Source organism: Typha latifolia, chromosome 12, assembly GCF_019914945.1.
Source record: "Typha latifolia isolate L0001 chromosome 12, TyphaL0001v2, whole genome shotgun sequence".
Taxonomy (NCBI): domain Eukaryota; kingdom Viridiplantae; phylum Streptophyta; class Magnoliopsida; order Poales; family Typhaceae; genus Typha; species Typha latifolia.
Window position 1 is genome coordinate 7,011,052 of NC_133097.1, and position 16,226 is coordinate 7,027,277.

A 16,226-nucleotide genomic window follows, 5' to 3' on the forward strand; every position below is an offset into this window, starting at 1 on the left:
ACATAATTCGAAAATATAAATTAATATAATTAAAATTTAGAACTAAATTGTATAAAATTTGAGTACACAACAATCCACTTTAAATTATATTTTTATTTTAAAATATATATAAAATACGAATAAAAAGCAATGATTACTTATGATAAAAAGATAATAATATTTGATTGTTAGAGTTTGGACAAAGAGGTCTACGCTTGTGTTGTGTCGGTGTGCAGATGCCATAAATAGTTAAAATGTGGGATAGAATTTATGATGAGCCGCAGACATTCATATCTGAGATCATGATCTCTGTACCAAAATGGGGCCCACTCTGAGATTAATCTTAGTCAAGACTTAATGCCCAAGTCCTTATTCGTGGATCACATGATAAATTTCGTAACCAATTTTATATCCTTTGTATAAATATTTTATTTGCTCATATACCCCTCTAAAGTCAGATATTTGTATGGATGCCCTTCAAGCCTTTGCTTAAAGCTAATAGTGCAGTAAAAGAAATTATTCTATTTAATGGTAGAAATATAAAAGTGTCATTTCATCTTTATAAAGGTAAAAGATTTAGATTTTGACTTATAATCTAAAAAAATGTGAGTTTTGAAAGGGGAAAATTTGTATTTATCACTCTATTTTTTTGTGTATTTATAGATTACCCATCTTGAGTTTTACTAAGAAAATACAACATTTCATTCAATTTAATCTATCTATCTATTAAAATATTTTGAGATATTTTATATTTGACCAATATCTAACCCTCTCTTCTCTTTCAAGCTATCGTATATTAAGAAATAATATTTATATATATAATCTAGAAGGATATAGATATGAATAAGAGAATTGTGAGGGATATTCATGCAAAAACTCTTTTCCTTTTGGCCTCGTGCTTTTGCTTTCTTTTTTTTTTCCTTTTTCTTTTTGGCCTTGTCTTTGCTTGGAAGTGAATATAATTAAGAACAAAAAATAAAAATAAAGCATAAAAAGAGAAACGGAAACCAAATCGATTGCGAAAGATTGAGAAGCTCCACCAACACGTGAAAGCTACCTTGGAACTTCATCTACATAAATATAATATTTCTATGGGTAAATTACGTAATACTTTTGTTTGGTCAAAAATCAAACAACCCCTTAAACTTTAAAATATATCGCTTAACTCCCCCCCATGGTCTAAAAATATATGGAAAGGAGAGTTTAGCCTTATATCTAAATAAAATAATGGGCAAGTTAAAGATTGCCCTATGCAGTTGGCTCAAAATTTTAATTTATTCTCATATATTTTATATTTCAACAATTCTCCCCTGTGCTCCAAATTAAATTACAATTTTAGAACACAGAGAGGTAAGTTTAAATTAGGCTAAATAATAGGAGTAAATTATAATTTCTCCTAAAAGAAAATAAGTTAAAGTTGGCCATGGCCGAATCGATTCGAGGCTCACTTAACTCGAGCCAAAGCACCTCACGCAGCTAGCTACTAACCAACCCTTTAATTATCCAGATAAAGCCGGCGCAGATTAGATATGAAATGCCGACTCTCAGAGCCTTGCTTGTGAATAGTATTGTAGTCGGCGCTATTTTTGCCTAAGGCGCCGACTTAGATAGAAGCCAGTCTTTGAGATGGCTCGCGCTGGTCTTAAACCCTAAGGGCTAGGGCCAGGCGAGTCCTTGATTTTAGAAATGGACGGTCAGGAGTTTGCGGATCGACGTTGCTCCGACCGATGATGATATATACACCCCGGATTTTTCAAACGTCGAGTCGATAGTTATTTGTCGCTCTCTCTCTAAATCGAAGCGAAGCCGAGGAGGGAATCCGCCATGTCTGCTCTGGAGATCGAAGCTCGAGAGTAAGTCCTAATCTTTCTCTCTGATTCATGTATGTGTTTGTGTTTGTCGTCGAGACTCACGGATGGAAGTAAGCGATGGATTGTCGTAGTTTGTGCTTAGAAGAAGAAGTGCTCTGTTTCTAGGGTTACTTTGTGGGACTTCTCGTTTGTGTCTTGGAGGAGTAGAGCTGGAGGGGTAACTATTGTGGGTTTTTTTTAACTCCAATGGAGGATGGATTCTGGATTGCTACTTTGTTCGAGTTTGGGTTTGGATTTTGAGTGGGAAAACTTTTAGTGAATTTTTTCTAACGAGAACGGAAGAATTTGGGGGGAAATCAGAGGTACATTGGAGAAAAAGATAGTGGATTTTGAAGCAAATATGGAAGTTTTGAGTTCGATTTGTTTATGATTAGAGGGCTGAATGATTTACCTTAATCAAAGGGGTAAAATTGTCTCTTAAAGCTTTGGATATGTCTTGATGGTGCACAATGGGTTCGACGCAGCTTCATTTATTCTCTTGGATCGAATTTTTTGGCAATGGAGTTGAGTTTGGAAGACTTAAAGGGCAGCGGGAGCATTATTTGGGAAGGACTTCAAATTTTGAGCTGATATTTGGTTAATTCCAAGCAGAAGGTTTAGTACCTTTTTTTTATATAGTGAATTTCACGTCGTGAGGTTTGCAGAATATCCAGGAAGAACTTCAGTTTAGGGCAGCATCTCTTCCACAATAGAATGCTTTATACAGTTTAATCTATATTCAATTTATTTGACTGTGAAACAACTCATGATATTTATTACATCAAATATACTTTTAATCACGTATCGGTCTATGAAAATCGAAGGCATAATCAATTGAAAGTCTCTAATGATTTCAGCATATTCTTTCCACTTTCTCCTTAGTGCTCCAAACTTCTAAAGATATATCTACTCGCAGAAGTTACTATAGAGAAGGGTAACATAATAGAGTTACTGTTTTATAAGTTTAATGTACCTAAATCAGATGGTCATCTTGAGAATCCTGGTCATGTTTACTCTATAACCCTTATTGTCTCCACAGTTGCTATGCTTCCTTTTTGATTGTACAACTTCAGTTGGAGGAACTTACTATATCTACTCTTCTTGATCCATTTTCTTTGTTTATTTTTGTGATCCCTGTGGACAAATTCATCTTCCATTGAGTAGTGTATGAATACTTAAATTCAGATTTGTGAATACGGGGTTATCTCACTCCGTTTCATTTTGGATCATACTGTCTTGCTTGTTAACATATTCTTATCCTTATTTGTTGCTCAAATTCAAATTATGCCGCAGGCTGCTTTACACCTGTTTTTTTATACTTTTTTTTTCTTCTTTCTATCAGCATTTGGATTGACAACTGTTTAATTTCCTTTTGCAGTGTAATAAAAATAGTTCTACAGTTTTGCAAAGAAAATTCTTTGCACCAAACCTTCCAGACCTTGCAGAGCGAATGCCAAGTTTCATTAAATACGGTTGATAGCCTGGAAACTTTTGTTGCTGATGTTAATAATGGAAGGTGGGATGCAATTTTGCCTCAAGTGGCACAGCTAAAGCTTCCTAGACAGAAACTGGAGGACCTGTATGAACAGGCATGTGTCTTAGATTTTGCACACTACCTCCTGTTCTTAATAAATAAAAGGCATGTAACCCTGTTTCATTCGGAATTTAATTAACTAACTATCAACAACAAGATAATAATCAATAGAATTTAATAGCCCATCTGCCTTACAAAAAAGTTGGCCATACACAAAATGCAGCAAGGAAACAGTATTTGGCCAAGTAATACATACAAAGTTTAAAAGAGCCTATACAAAATGATCCAAAATAAAACAACTCCATCCATGGCTAGTCTTACATGCGACTTCTTTCTTCGGGATTTTGCATGATATAGAGTGATGGACATGAGTCTCCTCTAATATAGTACTTCGGCTAATGTAGTATTGGTTCAAAAGAAAAATTGAGACATAAGCAAATGTGGGGTTCATATGGTTCCTAATTTGATGAATTCAAATTAATGAAGATTTCATATGCTAATAGATTGAAAAAAAGAAGGTGCAATTCCTTTGAATCATTGGTTATGCCATATACATGTTTTCCCTTCATAGATAATTCCTCTTTCTCTTGAAATAGTATGAATAGTTTTAATGTGAAACTTCCAAGACAGTGATCACTTTGGTAGATAATCTGATCTTTTGTGATGCTTTATGCTGTCCTTGTTCCAACGTTGGATAACACAATCTGGTTAATTATTTACCGGTAATGAATACATATTTGCTATTTGGTTGTAAGGATGCAGATCTATTTTACCATATCTGATCTGTACAGATTGTTTTAGAAATGATTGAGCTACGTGAGTTGGACACTGCACGTGCTATTCTGAGGCAAACTCAGGTCATGGGTGTCATGAAACAAGAGCAACCAGAAAGATATCTCCGTCTTGAGCATCTCTTAGTCCGGACATACTTTGATCCCAATGAGGTGAGCTGTATTATTTTAAATGCTAACTATTTATCTACCTACATATATATGTTTTTTTTAAATCTTTGTGACAGTTTCTACCTTTGATTTTTATCAATTAGCTATTTAACTTTAAAATTTACTTTTGTGTATATAGTTTCTTGTGTGAAAGTTGCATAACTTGTCATTTGTGATTTGCCAAATATCTTACAAAGTTACAAGGCCCTCCATTTTGTATTCATGTCCAGCATTAGATCTGTGTTATCCATTTATCATATGTTTGCTATGCATGACTTTGTATAATTTTTCTATATTTATCAATATATTAGAGATAGATAGTTGTTTGTCAGGTCAAAAGGCTTGTAGGATGAATGGATACAAAGGAAGTTGTAATTACATATTGTGAGATGCATATTTATGTTGAGGGAAAAAATCATTTATGATGCTTTGAGGCAATTATTGTTAGTGGAGCTGATCAGCTAAAAAGTCATGGTTGCATTCTCAAATCGTTAGGAGGATTATTGTCTCATCACATTGGTTCTGAAAAAAATAAGAGCAACATATTTCTGTTTTACTAATTGTGAGTTTTAAATATTTTGTATTTGTTAATATATGCCTGTATATTTTGGTGTCCTAATATATTTGACTTAAAAATCTTTCTAGTGCAACACTATAAATAAACTGTAAGTATCACCAGATTTGTAGGTACCAAAAACTATCTAATTCTCGGTCTATACATTACACATTTTGAACAGGAACTATTTGAGGAACCAGACATACAATTGACTCTTCAATTCTTTTGGTTTCATTTTCAATGTCTTTCAAATCGACAAATCCCTTTTGTTTCATTTGAATCCTAGTTTGCTGCACTTTTAGTTTATTTGCTTGCATGCCATATCACCTGCTTATGTTGACAACTATTTATATTTTGTCACTGTATATATGCAATAAATTTATTTCTGACCTGCCCTACTGTTACTGCATAATGTTAATTGACAGGCTTACCAAGAGTCCACTAAGGAGAAGCGACGTGCTCAAATTGCTCAAGGTTTGTTTCCGGAAATGAGAATTTGACCTATATGCTTTTATTGCTATGCCATGAGATAATTCATTTACTAAGTTTTTATTATCATTTTAATATATCCTAGTTCATGAACTTCTCTAGATGAGCTTATTCTTCTTTTTTAGAATTATGCAGATTGCCGTCGTTGTTAAACGAACTAACTAGGTTAAAAATATTAGCTTGTAAATTGGAGTAACATTGGAGTTTATGAATATTTTAAATTCAAGTCTTAGGTTCTTTGGAATAAGTAGATAGCATAATGTCATTTTATTTTTCTAGATAATTTATGATTGCACAGAAAATTTAGAGTAGGTTCTGGTAGTCGCCAGTTGAGGCGTTTGATAGAACAACATCAAAGCTTGTTTATATAATGCAGAGTACTTGTCTATCTCTAGGAATTACTGGCTTAATTTGTTATACCATGTGGTTCATATGAATTTCCCATAGAGGTATTTGCTTTCTCAGCAAAGTTCTATATGTTGTTTAAACCAGCTATTGCGGCTGAAGTTTCTGTGGTCCCACCATCTCGGCTAATGGCATTGATTGGTCAGGCTTTAAAGTGGCAGCAACACCAAGGTTTGTTTGACCTTGAAACCAACTTTAATTTGGTTAAGTATTCTTACATTTTCCAACTACAGCTAGCATGTTACCTCATTCTGGAAGAATATTTCTCTTTTGTTGTCCAGGGTTGTTGCCGCCAGGCACACAATTTGATTTATTCCGTGGAACAGCAGCAATGAAGCAAGATGAGGAAGATACATACCCAACGACTTTAGCGCACCAAATAAAGGTAATCTTATTAAGATTTTTTTCATAAAAAATATCTAAAGAGAAATCACTTCTTCCTAACGTTGTCTGTCGTTGAATATGATACATATATTTTGTCAAACTAAATTGAATTAATGAAAATGCTACGAGATTGCCCTTTGCTATGATGGGACAAGAAAATAGGTGGGTTGTGCCCATACTTTTGAATTTCTGCTGAGCTTTGGCTAAGATGGGTCCAAAACCAAGGTCAGATTCATTGTTCAAGGACAAAAACAGCAAGATTGCTGGTGTATTGGACTGCTATTGGATGAAACCGACCCATTTTAGTCAACAAGTTCATTGTCTCTAGGTTTTATAGAAACCAAGACTGATCAAAACTGAAACTGAGGCTTCAAACCATGGGTGTGGCATTGATACCATTGAATAGCGATACATGGGAGCATACTTTATGTTTATCTTACAGTACACAATTTTTTTTGTTAAATTGGGAGTTTGCTTAGTTGGCTACTAACCTTGTTAAAGCATCATTTCTAACTCAGACTTGTCATCTTACTGCTGAAAATGTTCTGTTAATCTATTCATTTCTGTTCACGAGGAAGTGCCTGGAACATAGGCTTTTAATAGTTACTATTTACTAAGTTATCATAGACTTTAATTTATCTTCCATAATTTATGATATACACATACTGTTGAATCAGCAGCTGTTACTATAGGTTTGGGGTTAGTGTGAATGCATATGGACTAGCATCCATCGGAGAACATTCAACTATACCTTTTCATCTGTTAATCTCAATGATTATTTTGATTGATTGCAGTTTGGTAAGAAAAGTAATCCTGAATGTGCTCGATTCTCGCCAGATGGTCAGTACCTTGTTTCATGTTCGATGGATGGACTTATTGAAGTAAGTTTTCTTTAAGTTATTCTTGTGTGGCTGAGCTTGCCTTGAGGGTCATTTTGCTGATTTATGTACAACTTTCAGGTCTGGGACTATTTAAGTGGGAAACTTAAGAAGGATCTGCAGTATCAGGCTGATGTAAGGTTTTTTTTAAGATTACAAACTTTGTATCCATAAGTAGTATGATTTCTTGACTACTAGATACGTTCGTAGTAGGTGGCCCCTTAACATTAATATACAAATATTTCATGCTTACTGTGTCAATGTTCTTGAGTTTTTTTTGTTGTGTTTCATTTGGATCTCGTCTAGTTTGCTTTTAAGGTGACAACTTACCACATTGGAAATATGATATTTTCTTTCTTGTTTATCAATATCTAAACCCAACAAGTTTCTTGAAGGCTTTTTCTTTACTTGAAAAGATTAAACTATGGCAATTAGGAGGTCTTTTCTGAACAAAAGAAATGTCCTCTTTCTTATTCCTAAGCAGGACATCGTTGTCTGGATCATTCTTGAACTGATAAGCATTTAGTCCTATCAAATCTTGAATATCAGGATAAAGGGCGTTGTCTTAAATCAATATTTAGAGTGTTTGTCTGTTTTCACCACTATCTTGCTTCCACTATGTGGTTGATGTGCCGATATGCCATTCTTTTGAGAAGTTATCATATATCTAAATGTCAAAATCATTTTAGCAGACCTGTTAATATGTTGCTGATATCTAGCTTCGTTAAAATGCTTCAGGAAACTTACATGGTACATGACGAAGCTGTGCTCTGCGTTGAGTTTAGCAGAGATTCAGAGATGCTAGCATCTGGATCACAAGATGGAAAAATTAAGGTATTATCTGCTTGATCTTCATATACATATGTACCAAATCATATCTACTTATGCTTTATCAGTCAACAATTTTCCTATGCTTCTGTTAGGAGTATAACTATCAACTTTACATATTACTCATTTTACTAAGAGGATAGTATATTTAAATTTAAATATGCTTGTACCTGATTTCAACATATCAATGCCATTTATATCATGTTTATAGGCATATGTGTTTAACTTGACTACTTTCTTGATTTTATAAGAGGCTCATGTACTTTTTTTTAATACCATCGTACTCCATTAGTTCATCAGATCTATTTGGTCTTAAATCTCTTCAGTTGATATATATGTTGCTAGAAGGAATACAATATCCTTCATTTGTTTGCTAGAATAGCTAATGATGTTTATTCTGATGTTTAAGCCATCAACTAATTATTGCAGATCTACTGTTATCTGTTTTTGTTGTACACATTATCATTTTGAGTCACTCATATGCATTCTTCTTTTATATATTTCCAGGTTTGGCGTATCAGAACTGGCCAATGCTTAAGACGGCTTGAACGAGCACATTCTCGAGGTGTTACCAGCGTTACATTCTCACGTGATGGAAGTCAGCTCCTTAGTGCATCCTTTGACAGCACTGCAAGGTTTGGCATATTCAGTAACAGTCAAATTCTAGTTAATGTTGTCAGTTCATTATGTTTGGCATCTCCGAGCAAATTAGGTGCTATTAAGTTGTAAATGAACAATTTGCTTCATTTACAATTCTCATCCTGCCACTAACAGATTAGCTAATGGGTATGGTCTGTAATCAATATGCATCAACTCAACAAGTTCAATCTTGAGGTGATTTGTTTCTGTAGGGACTCCTTTAAAGAATCTGAAAAGATTCAAAGAATACTTAAATGGCGTTTTACTATTGTGACTTGGACTATTTGTTTGTGTTAATGAGATTTTATTGATTTTCAAAATGGGATCAAGGATGGAGCAAAAGAATGTCAATCAATCATTAAAAGTTGTGGAGAGGGTTAGTTTCAGTTTGTGGTGACCTGGAATTGGAGCGCAGCTTTCTTTTTTATGGTTGAGAGTTAACACTTAACTGTTTCTTGCAATACTATTTGCAGAATTTGTGATGAATAACTATGCTTTCCGCCCTCAAAATCTAATTCTTAACAATTTTTGTAGAACTGCAGAGGATATGAAATGGTTCTGACCTTCTCAGAATAAAAAACCATACTCTTTTTTGGTAGTTTGCATAATAAGCGGCAATTATGACTAGCGTGCAGATTCATGCTTACAGTTACTGATTCTCCTGCGATTCTTTCCTCCTATTTTCTTGGTATCACATTTAACTTTGTTGCAGATCTTTCACATAACTAACAAAAGTTTCATTCAGAAAAATATTACTGTAATCTGTTGGAAACGACAAAACTTTTGAATCAAAAGGTTGGGAAGAGTAACTGACAATAAGTAACTGGGACTAGAGGCTTTGGTATTAGTGCTGTAACATAATGGTTGCCAGAATTATCATTTCTTTTATATCATGTCATTCAGGGTTTTTTTTTCTTTTGGTATTATTTACATGTTTCTTCAATTGAAATTGGTAACTTATTTGTGATGATATAGATTTATGCTATATCAACTTGTAGGCGATATACATTTGTAAATTGGGAGATGGTCTAGCAGTTGTACAGTTATAAGTTCTGAGATCCAGCTGATGATTCAAAAATAGCACTAAATCTAAACCTGTTTAGAACTTGTACACTTTGGAAGATCTTTTCTTGGTTGCATTTGTGTTTAGTGTATTCCTTTAATTTGTGCATCAATTGTGAAACCTTATGGAAATGTCATTGATGACAGAATCCATGGCCTCAAGTCTGGCAAGATGTTGAAAGAATTTCGAGGTCACACATCTTACGTGAATGATGCTATCTTTACAATTGATGGTAGCCGTGTTATCACTGCTTCCAGTGACTGCACTGTTAAGGTTCTGAATTCTCTTCCTTGTCCATTAATTGTTCATACTTCATATTAGCTATTTATGTTACCACATTTTGTACAACCATATTTATGTATTCATATTTTGATTGATATGGTAGGTGTGGGATACGAAAACTACGGATTGTTTACAGACATTCAAGCCACCTCCTCCTTTAAGGGTACTGTTTGGGTTCTGATGTATTTATGTTGTCTTTTGTTTCACTATGTCATCCTATGTGGTGATGCTGATATGTAGTTCCTTCTGTCAACTTTTCAGGGAGGAGATGCTTCTGTAAACTCTGTCCATTTGTTTCCCAAAAATACTGAGCACATCATTGTGTGCAATAAAACTTCTTCAATATATATCATGACCCTTCAAGGGCAGGTACTTATGACAGTAAAAGTAACATATATAAGCTAAAATTATGCTCATTATTTTCATGCTATGCACTGTATTATTGTTTCCAGGAAACCTTTGGAGTAAGTGTTTGACTAAATAGTTTCTTTTATGTCAGTAAATCAGTATATGCCTTTAGAATATGGCCTGCAACTACTGATCCAAATCAATAATCTAAATCATTTTTGACTCAATATTCGCCTATTAGATGACACAGGAAGAAAGTACACTATGGTTTGTTGCTCTTTCAATGGATGAAGTAGATTGCTACATTAAACTATCATTATAACCATAGCAATTAATGCTTTATGATAGATAATAGTAGCCATTGTCATAGTTGACTGAGTATTTAAATTGATCTATCAAGCTTTAAAAATCTTGCAGGTTGTAAAGAGCTTTTCGTCTGGTAAGAGGGAAGGGGGAGATTTTGTTGCAGCCTGTATTTCTCCAAAAGGAGAGTGGATCTACTGTGTCGGGGAAGATATGTATGGAACCTTCAGCTTGAACTTACTTTTAAATTTGTTTACCGTTTGCTTGTTTATCAATCTAGTTTTATATCTTTAATCAAATTAAAGCATACCATCTTCATCAGCAATCAACAAATACAAATTTGATTCTTCTAGGGTAACTCATTACCCATCATGTTGCTCGTGGTTTCGTGAATAATTCTATATTTTTGGAATTTATTGGTGTTTATTATGTCATCCGATGTCAGTATTATAGCATTGATTGTATTGTCAGTTGACTCAATTCGTCACCTTCTCTATATAGTAATAGCACTGACTTTACATACAGACCAAGAGATTATGACACATATGTTGACGTCTTTTGCTTGTCTGAGATTCTGAATGATACCATGATGTATTTAGTTAGTACTTGTAGTGGAGATCTGCATTCTCTCCATTTTGCTTTTTCTTGGAGATCTGCATTGTTTCCATATTGCTTTTTCTTACTTTGGTGGACATTATGTTGGGTGAAATGAATACATTCGAGAGTAGACTAATTAAGTGGTGATACTTAATACTGAATTTCTTCTGCAGGAACATATACTGTTTTAGCCATCAATCTGGGAAACTGGAACATCTAATGAAGGTTAGCCTGCCTAATCCTTTGTGCTTTCTGCATCAGGGTTAGAGAATTGTTGCAGCATGTTGTGCGGCATAATTTATCATTAATTTTATTACTTTCCATGGATTGCATGCTTCCATGTCATTCTTAACTATCTTGTGTGCTATAGACATGCTAGACGACTTGACTGAAGCCCATAAAATTTAGTTGCTATATTTACAGCAACTTTGGAAACTAAAAGCTTCAACATAATCCTGTTGATTTTAAGCTCCAATAGTATATTCTGGAATCATGATGGAAAACAGATGTGGAACTACCTTGAGTTTATCCTTTTCTCATTCTCTCCTCTATGTGTGTGCGTGTGTGTGTATTACTGGATATGATAGTTTCCATTATGTAATGCTTGTTTCTTGCTAAATTGGGAAGAGAACACGCAATCATCAGTATATCACTATATCACTATATCTTCACTTATTGTCCTTGTTATTTTCAGGTTCATGAGAAAGATGCAATCGGCTTAACTCATCACCCTCATAGGAACTTGGTTGTCACTTATGGAGAAGATTGTACCATGAAAATATGGAAGCCTTAACTGTTGGCCAAAGTTGCCTGCCTCTCCAGTTCCACGTGCTCACATAGTTTGTATTTTGTAATTCTGAGAACTTCCACTATTCTTGTTATCCTCAAGGGACCTGTATATTCTAGTATTATGTGAAGTCACTGCAGTCCAGGCATCCTTACATAGTGGGAGAACAGGTCGACGATATCATCATATTATTTATGGAATTGGAGACAAGGAAATTAGAGAGCATTGGCAGTTGTGAAGGAAGAAATAGGTAGAGATTTTTAACATTGTATGTTTATTCAATGTGATACAGAAGAACTTACACAACACCCATGATTTGCCATTTTTGCTGTTGCTCATTTTCTGTATTCTGCTAGCCCATCTGTATATATGGTGAAAAGTACAAACTATTGTTAAGGTTCATCTGATCTAAGGTTTGCTACGTTTCTTTGAGCTGATCCTTGTACATTAAAACAGGCAGAGACAGAAAAGAACTAATCATTAGAATGATTGTTGTAATTGCAATTACTTCTGTTGAAGGATTTCATGTCATATCATAATTACTTGCTTAGTTGGACGCAAGCAGGGTTTTTTTATTTTTATTTTTTGATTCCAAACATCGTTATCTAACAACTGGCGGTGCAAAGTTATAATTAATTAGCATTGTAGATAATATTATTTATTCTTCTTACTGTGCTTATGCTGGTTAAAGTCAAATCATTGTGTTCTTTGAAGTGGCAGTATTATGAGCAATCTGTTACTTCTGCCCTGTGGTGTGATAATGATCTTCTATGTTAAAAATAGATATCCTTATAACCACCTGACATAAGCTAAAGGGAACTGCGATTATTACTTCTCTTTGGATTCTCTTTCTTTTTCCTATACAAAAGTCTATTTTGTTAATCCAATTTGGTAGTCTTTTAAAAAAAGTAAATGATTTTACGAACTTGACAACTAATTCAGTGTCATTTTACAAAATTCACAGTTGTTAAATACTGCTGTTATTCTTAGTTATTTAGTTATCAGAGGGGTATTTCCTTCTTTTTCTCATGGAATAGTATCTAATTATTTGTAATTTGTAGGAATTTATTTTTATTAATTAAGATTTAAAATTCTGTCTATTTACAAAAGTAGGATGGTAAAAATGAAATAAATAACAAATAAAGTAGGAGGGTAGATTATAGAGTTATATAAAATGTCTCTAATCTTTGGAGGAGATGTATTGAACAAACACAGTATTAAAAACTTATATATAATAGTTTTGAGTAGAAGAAAAAGAACATAGGGGGAAAAAGGAAAAGATGAAAAAAGTATGATAATATTCTTTCTTTTTTTATTATTCTTACAATATCTCAGCGGCATAAAACTAAATTTGAAAGAGAAAAAAGAAATCGGACTTGCAAGAGAAAACCAAAATAGATTCGAGTTATAAAAACAAAAATCATGCACATTTTTCATACAAATCGCCTAAGAATTTTTCGAAATGTATCAATTTACAAATTTGCAATATAAGATCACTTGTAGAATTGAACTATCATTATTATTTACATTTTACAAGCAAATCTCTTGCCCTGTCATCATTCAATTGGAATCTAATAATGGAAGTCCTAAAGACCTTGTTATCTTTTATAGTCAAGCACTAGTTCCCACAAGCAACCATAGAAATAATACTGCACTGTGCTAAGCTTGTGGCTTCAAATGGTCAATCCAAGCTTAGCTGTCCAAACAACCTGGACAGAGAAATTAATGAAGGATTAGCTCAGTTTCAGCAGGAAATTGGGGGAGTGATGGAAATGTGGGGCTCAAACTTCAAAGGAGTTATTGCAACAACACTGTTTGAGGATGACTTGTAGAAAGCCCATTAGTTCTTGGATGCATTATTATTATTATTATTTTCCGTTAGCAGTAAGGAGACAGACAGTCTCAAGTTAGCAAGCAGTGTAAGATTTTATTCAGATTTTCTTGAATTTTTTCTTCTTCTTCTTCTTCTTCTCCTTTTTGTTAGATTTAGATGGGAAGTTTTAACAAAGGAAGAGAAAAGGAGAGGTTTGATGAGCTACAAGTACTAGGACAAACAATTCAACAAATAAATCAGGAGTAATCAAAGGATGTGAATGAAATAAGGCAGCAAGAAGAAGAGCAGGTATATAGCCACAACATTTGCAATCATCAACAATTACAGAAACTAGTGTGTGTGTGTGTGTGAGAGAGAGAGAGAGAGAGAGGGAAAATTTAAAGATTGTCACAACTATGAAGTAAAACTTATGCTGAAATTTCTGTCCATAAAATGTTGCTTGTGTTCATCTTCCTACAAGTATTAGAACTTACTCTTGATCTTCATCTGTCCAGAAAATAGATTGGATGTCCTCGTTTGCTGCACTGTTGAGTTCATGATCATCCATTGTTCCAAAAGACTCAATTTTATCCAAATCCTTCAGAAGGACCTCATAATGCATCCTCACCTCCTCTGCACTCTTCTTCGATCCGATCATCGAAGAAACCACCTCCCATCTGTCGGGAATTTCTTCGTCGATCACTGCCAAAGCCATCTCAAACAACTTGTTCTCCTCCCAGCTCCATTCAGACACAAAACCAGCACTTCCATTAGCATCTTCCATGTCTGTGTTCTTAAGCAAGAAAAAGAGGAAAAAAAAAAGAAAAAGAAAAAGAAAAAGAATCAGAAACTAAAGCTAACATCCATATATGAATTCAAGGAAATATAAAAGAAGAAGAAAAAAAATTTCTGTTTAATATTTGTCAGGATGCTTCCTATTTAGCAAACCTTAGACAAGTAGAGCCTCTTTTGAGGAGACCTCTCTGGTCATCACCTCCAAAAGTCCACTCATTTCTATAACAATTGCCTACCAATATGCATACTATATGTAGAGAAAGACATCATGCACAATTTTTCCCACATCAGAAGGCAAAAGAAACAAGATACTAATTCAGCATTCAGTTGTACCAAAGAAAACATTAATTAAAAAAGGGACAGTTGCAATGCTAAGAACCAGGATAACCTCTAGATACCCAACACATCATTTTATATATATATCTATATATATATATATATATATATATATATATATATATATATACATATGAGAATGCATCTTTCTGTGACGACAATCAGATAGAATTATCTATAGGTATCAGTGGTGAGAAATAAACCCACATAAAAAAAGATGTGAATGGAAAAGGAAGGACACAAATTTTTTAACCTTGAACTTAATTAATAGGACAATGGATTGTATATTGGATTTCCAGATCATTAAGCCATTTTTTTCAGGTGCCCAATTCATACCTCGATATATATTTAAGGGGGAAATATACTTTACACCATATGGTTAGGCCAAAATTCAGAGTGCCTCCCTCAACATTGATTTATGTCAATTTAATCCCTGATAGTCTAATCTAAACAGACGTTAATTTAATATAAAAAGATCAAAATGTCATGTTCTGTTTTACGACAATGAAGTGGAAAAATACATTTTGTCTGTGAAAATATTTTTTATGGTTCTTGCATCTCAATCTTTCCCATTATTATGTTTTGAACATAACGAGATAATATAAGAAGTTTATCAATTCTCACAGAAAATTACTTTCATCGTCAATTTTGAATAGAAAAACTAAAGGGCCGCACATAGATTAGAACTACAAATTAGTTAAGCAAGACACTTTAGAGTCTGTCAAATTACAAGAGGGTAAAATATATATGTTCACTCTATAATATAGTTTTCCCAATAAACCATAGTTCTCATTTGTTTTTTTTATTTTTATTTTCCTTTTAATTTACATCTCTGTGATAAGAAGATTCAGAATCTTCTGTGTCTATTTTTTATTATATATATTTTTTGTAAGAAAGAATCTTGTTATTATATTAGAGTGAGATAAGATATCCTCAATAACGTGCCAAACACTTGAAAACAGAGCTCTCAGTCAATGCTCCTGTTTGTATTCCTCTTGAATGTCATCCTCCAAGAGGGTTGGAGAATCTTCTGGGGATCAAATAAATTTGTCCCTTTTCTTAGGGGGTAAAAATGGGTCATAATATCCAAACATCATTTTCTTATCAGTATTTTACTATATGAGCGATTTCTTAGCGGTATATGAATATTAGTTAAAAAATATAAGATAATTATATTTGGACTTTCTAAATTATCAACTCTTTTTACATACTCTTTTAAATTTTTTTTGTCGTTATTTTACGTGAGCAAGCTATAATGATATATTTACCGTTATATTTTGAAGAAAAAAAATTTTAGTTTACTAAAATATTCTTATCTTAAAAAGGGTACGCGGAGAAAGATGGTAAAGATTCTAAATATTTATCTAATTTAATATACTATGAAATTAGAAGAAAAAAAACAATTTATGTGAATCTCTA

At 33.5% G+C, this 16,226-nt stretch overlaps 2 protein-coding genes across 3 annotated transcripts; one reads left to right on the forward strand and one right to left on the reverse strand.

Moving 5' to 3' along the window:
• The first annotated feature begins 1,591 nt into the window (after window positions 1–1,591).
• Window positions 1,592–12,402, forward strand: LOC140798822 (suppressor of mec-8 and unc-52 protein homolog 1). The gene is made up of 16 exons (XM_073152897.1): window positions 1,592–1,832; window positions 3,208–3,418; window positions 4,155–4,307; window positions 5,286–5,334; window positions 5,842–5,925; window positions 6,036–6,139; window positions 6,933–7,019; window positions 7,098–7,151; window positions 7,755–7,850; window positions 8,352–8,479; window positions 9,693–9,819; window positions 9,932–9,991; window positions 10,090–10,197; window positions 10,594–10,694; window positions 11,250–11,301; window positions 11,771–12,402. The coding sequence occupies exons 1-16, from the start codon at window positions 1,804–1,806 to the stop codon at window positions 11,867–11,869; spliced, it is 1,542 nt and encodes a 513-aa protein (XP_073008998.1). The 5' UTR covers window positions 1,592–1,803; the 3' UTR covers window positions 11,870–12,402.
• An 866-nt stretch (window positions 12,403–13,268) lies between these two features.
• LOC140798907 (protein RADIALIS-like 3) lies at window positions 13,269–14,817 on the reverse strand. Of its 2 annotated transcripts, none has more exons than XM_073152992.1 (3): window positions 14,625–14,817; window positions 14,171–14,469; window positions 13,269–13,572 (listed from the first exon to the last, which is right to left on the reverse strand). In XM_073152992.1, the coding sequence occupies exons 2-3, from the start codon at window positions 14,458–14,460 to the stop codon at window positions 13,545–13,547; spliced, it is 318 nt and encodes a 105-aa protein (XP_073009093.1). In that variant the 5' UTR covers window positions 14,461–14,469; window positions 14,625–14,817; the 3' UTR covers window positions 13,269–13,544. The 2 variants fall into 2 exon arrangements, with proteins under 2 accessions (XP_073009093.1, XP_073009094.1); XM_073152993.1 differs by having other exon boundaries at window positions 14,171–14,462; window positions 14,625–14,813.
• Between the last annotated feature and the right edge of the window lie 1,409 nt (window positions 14,818–16,226).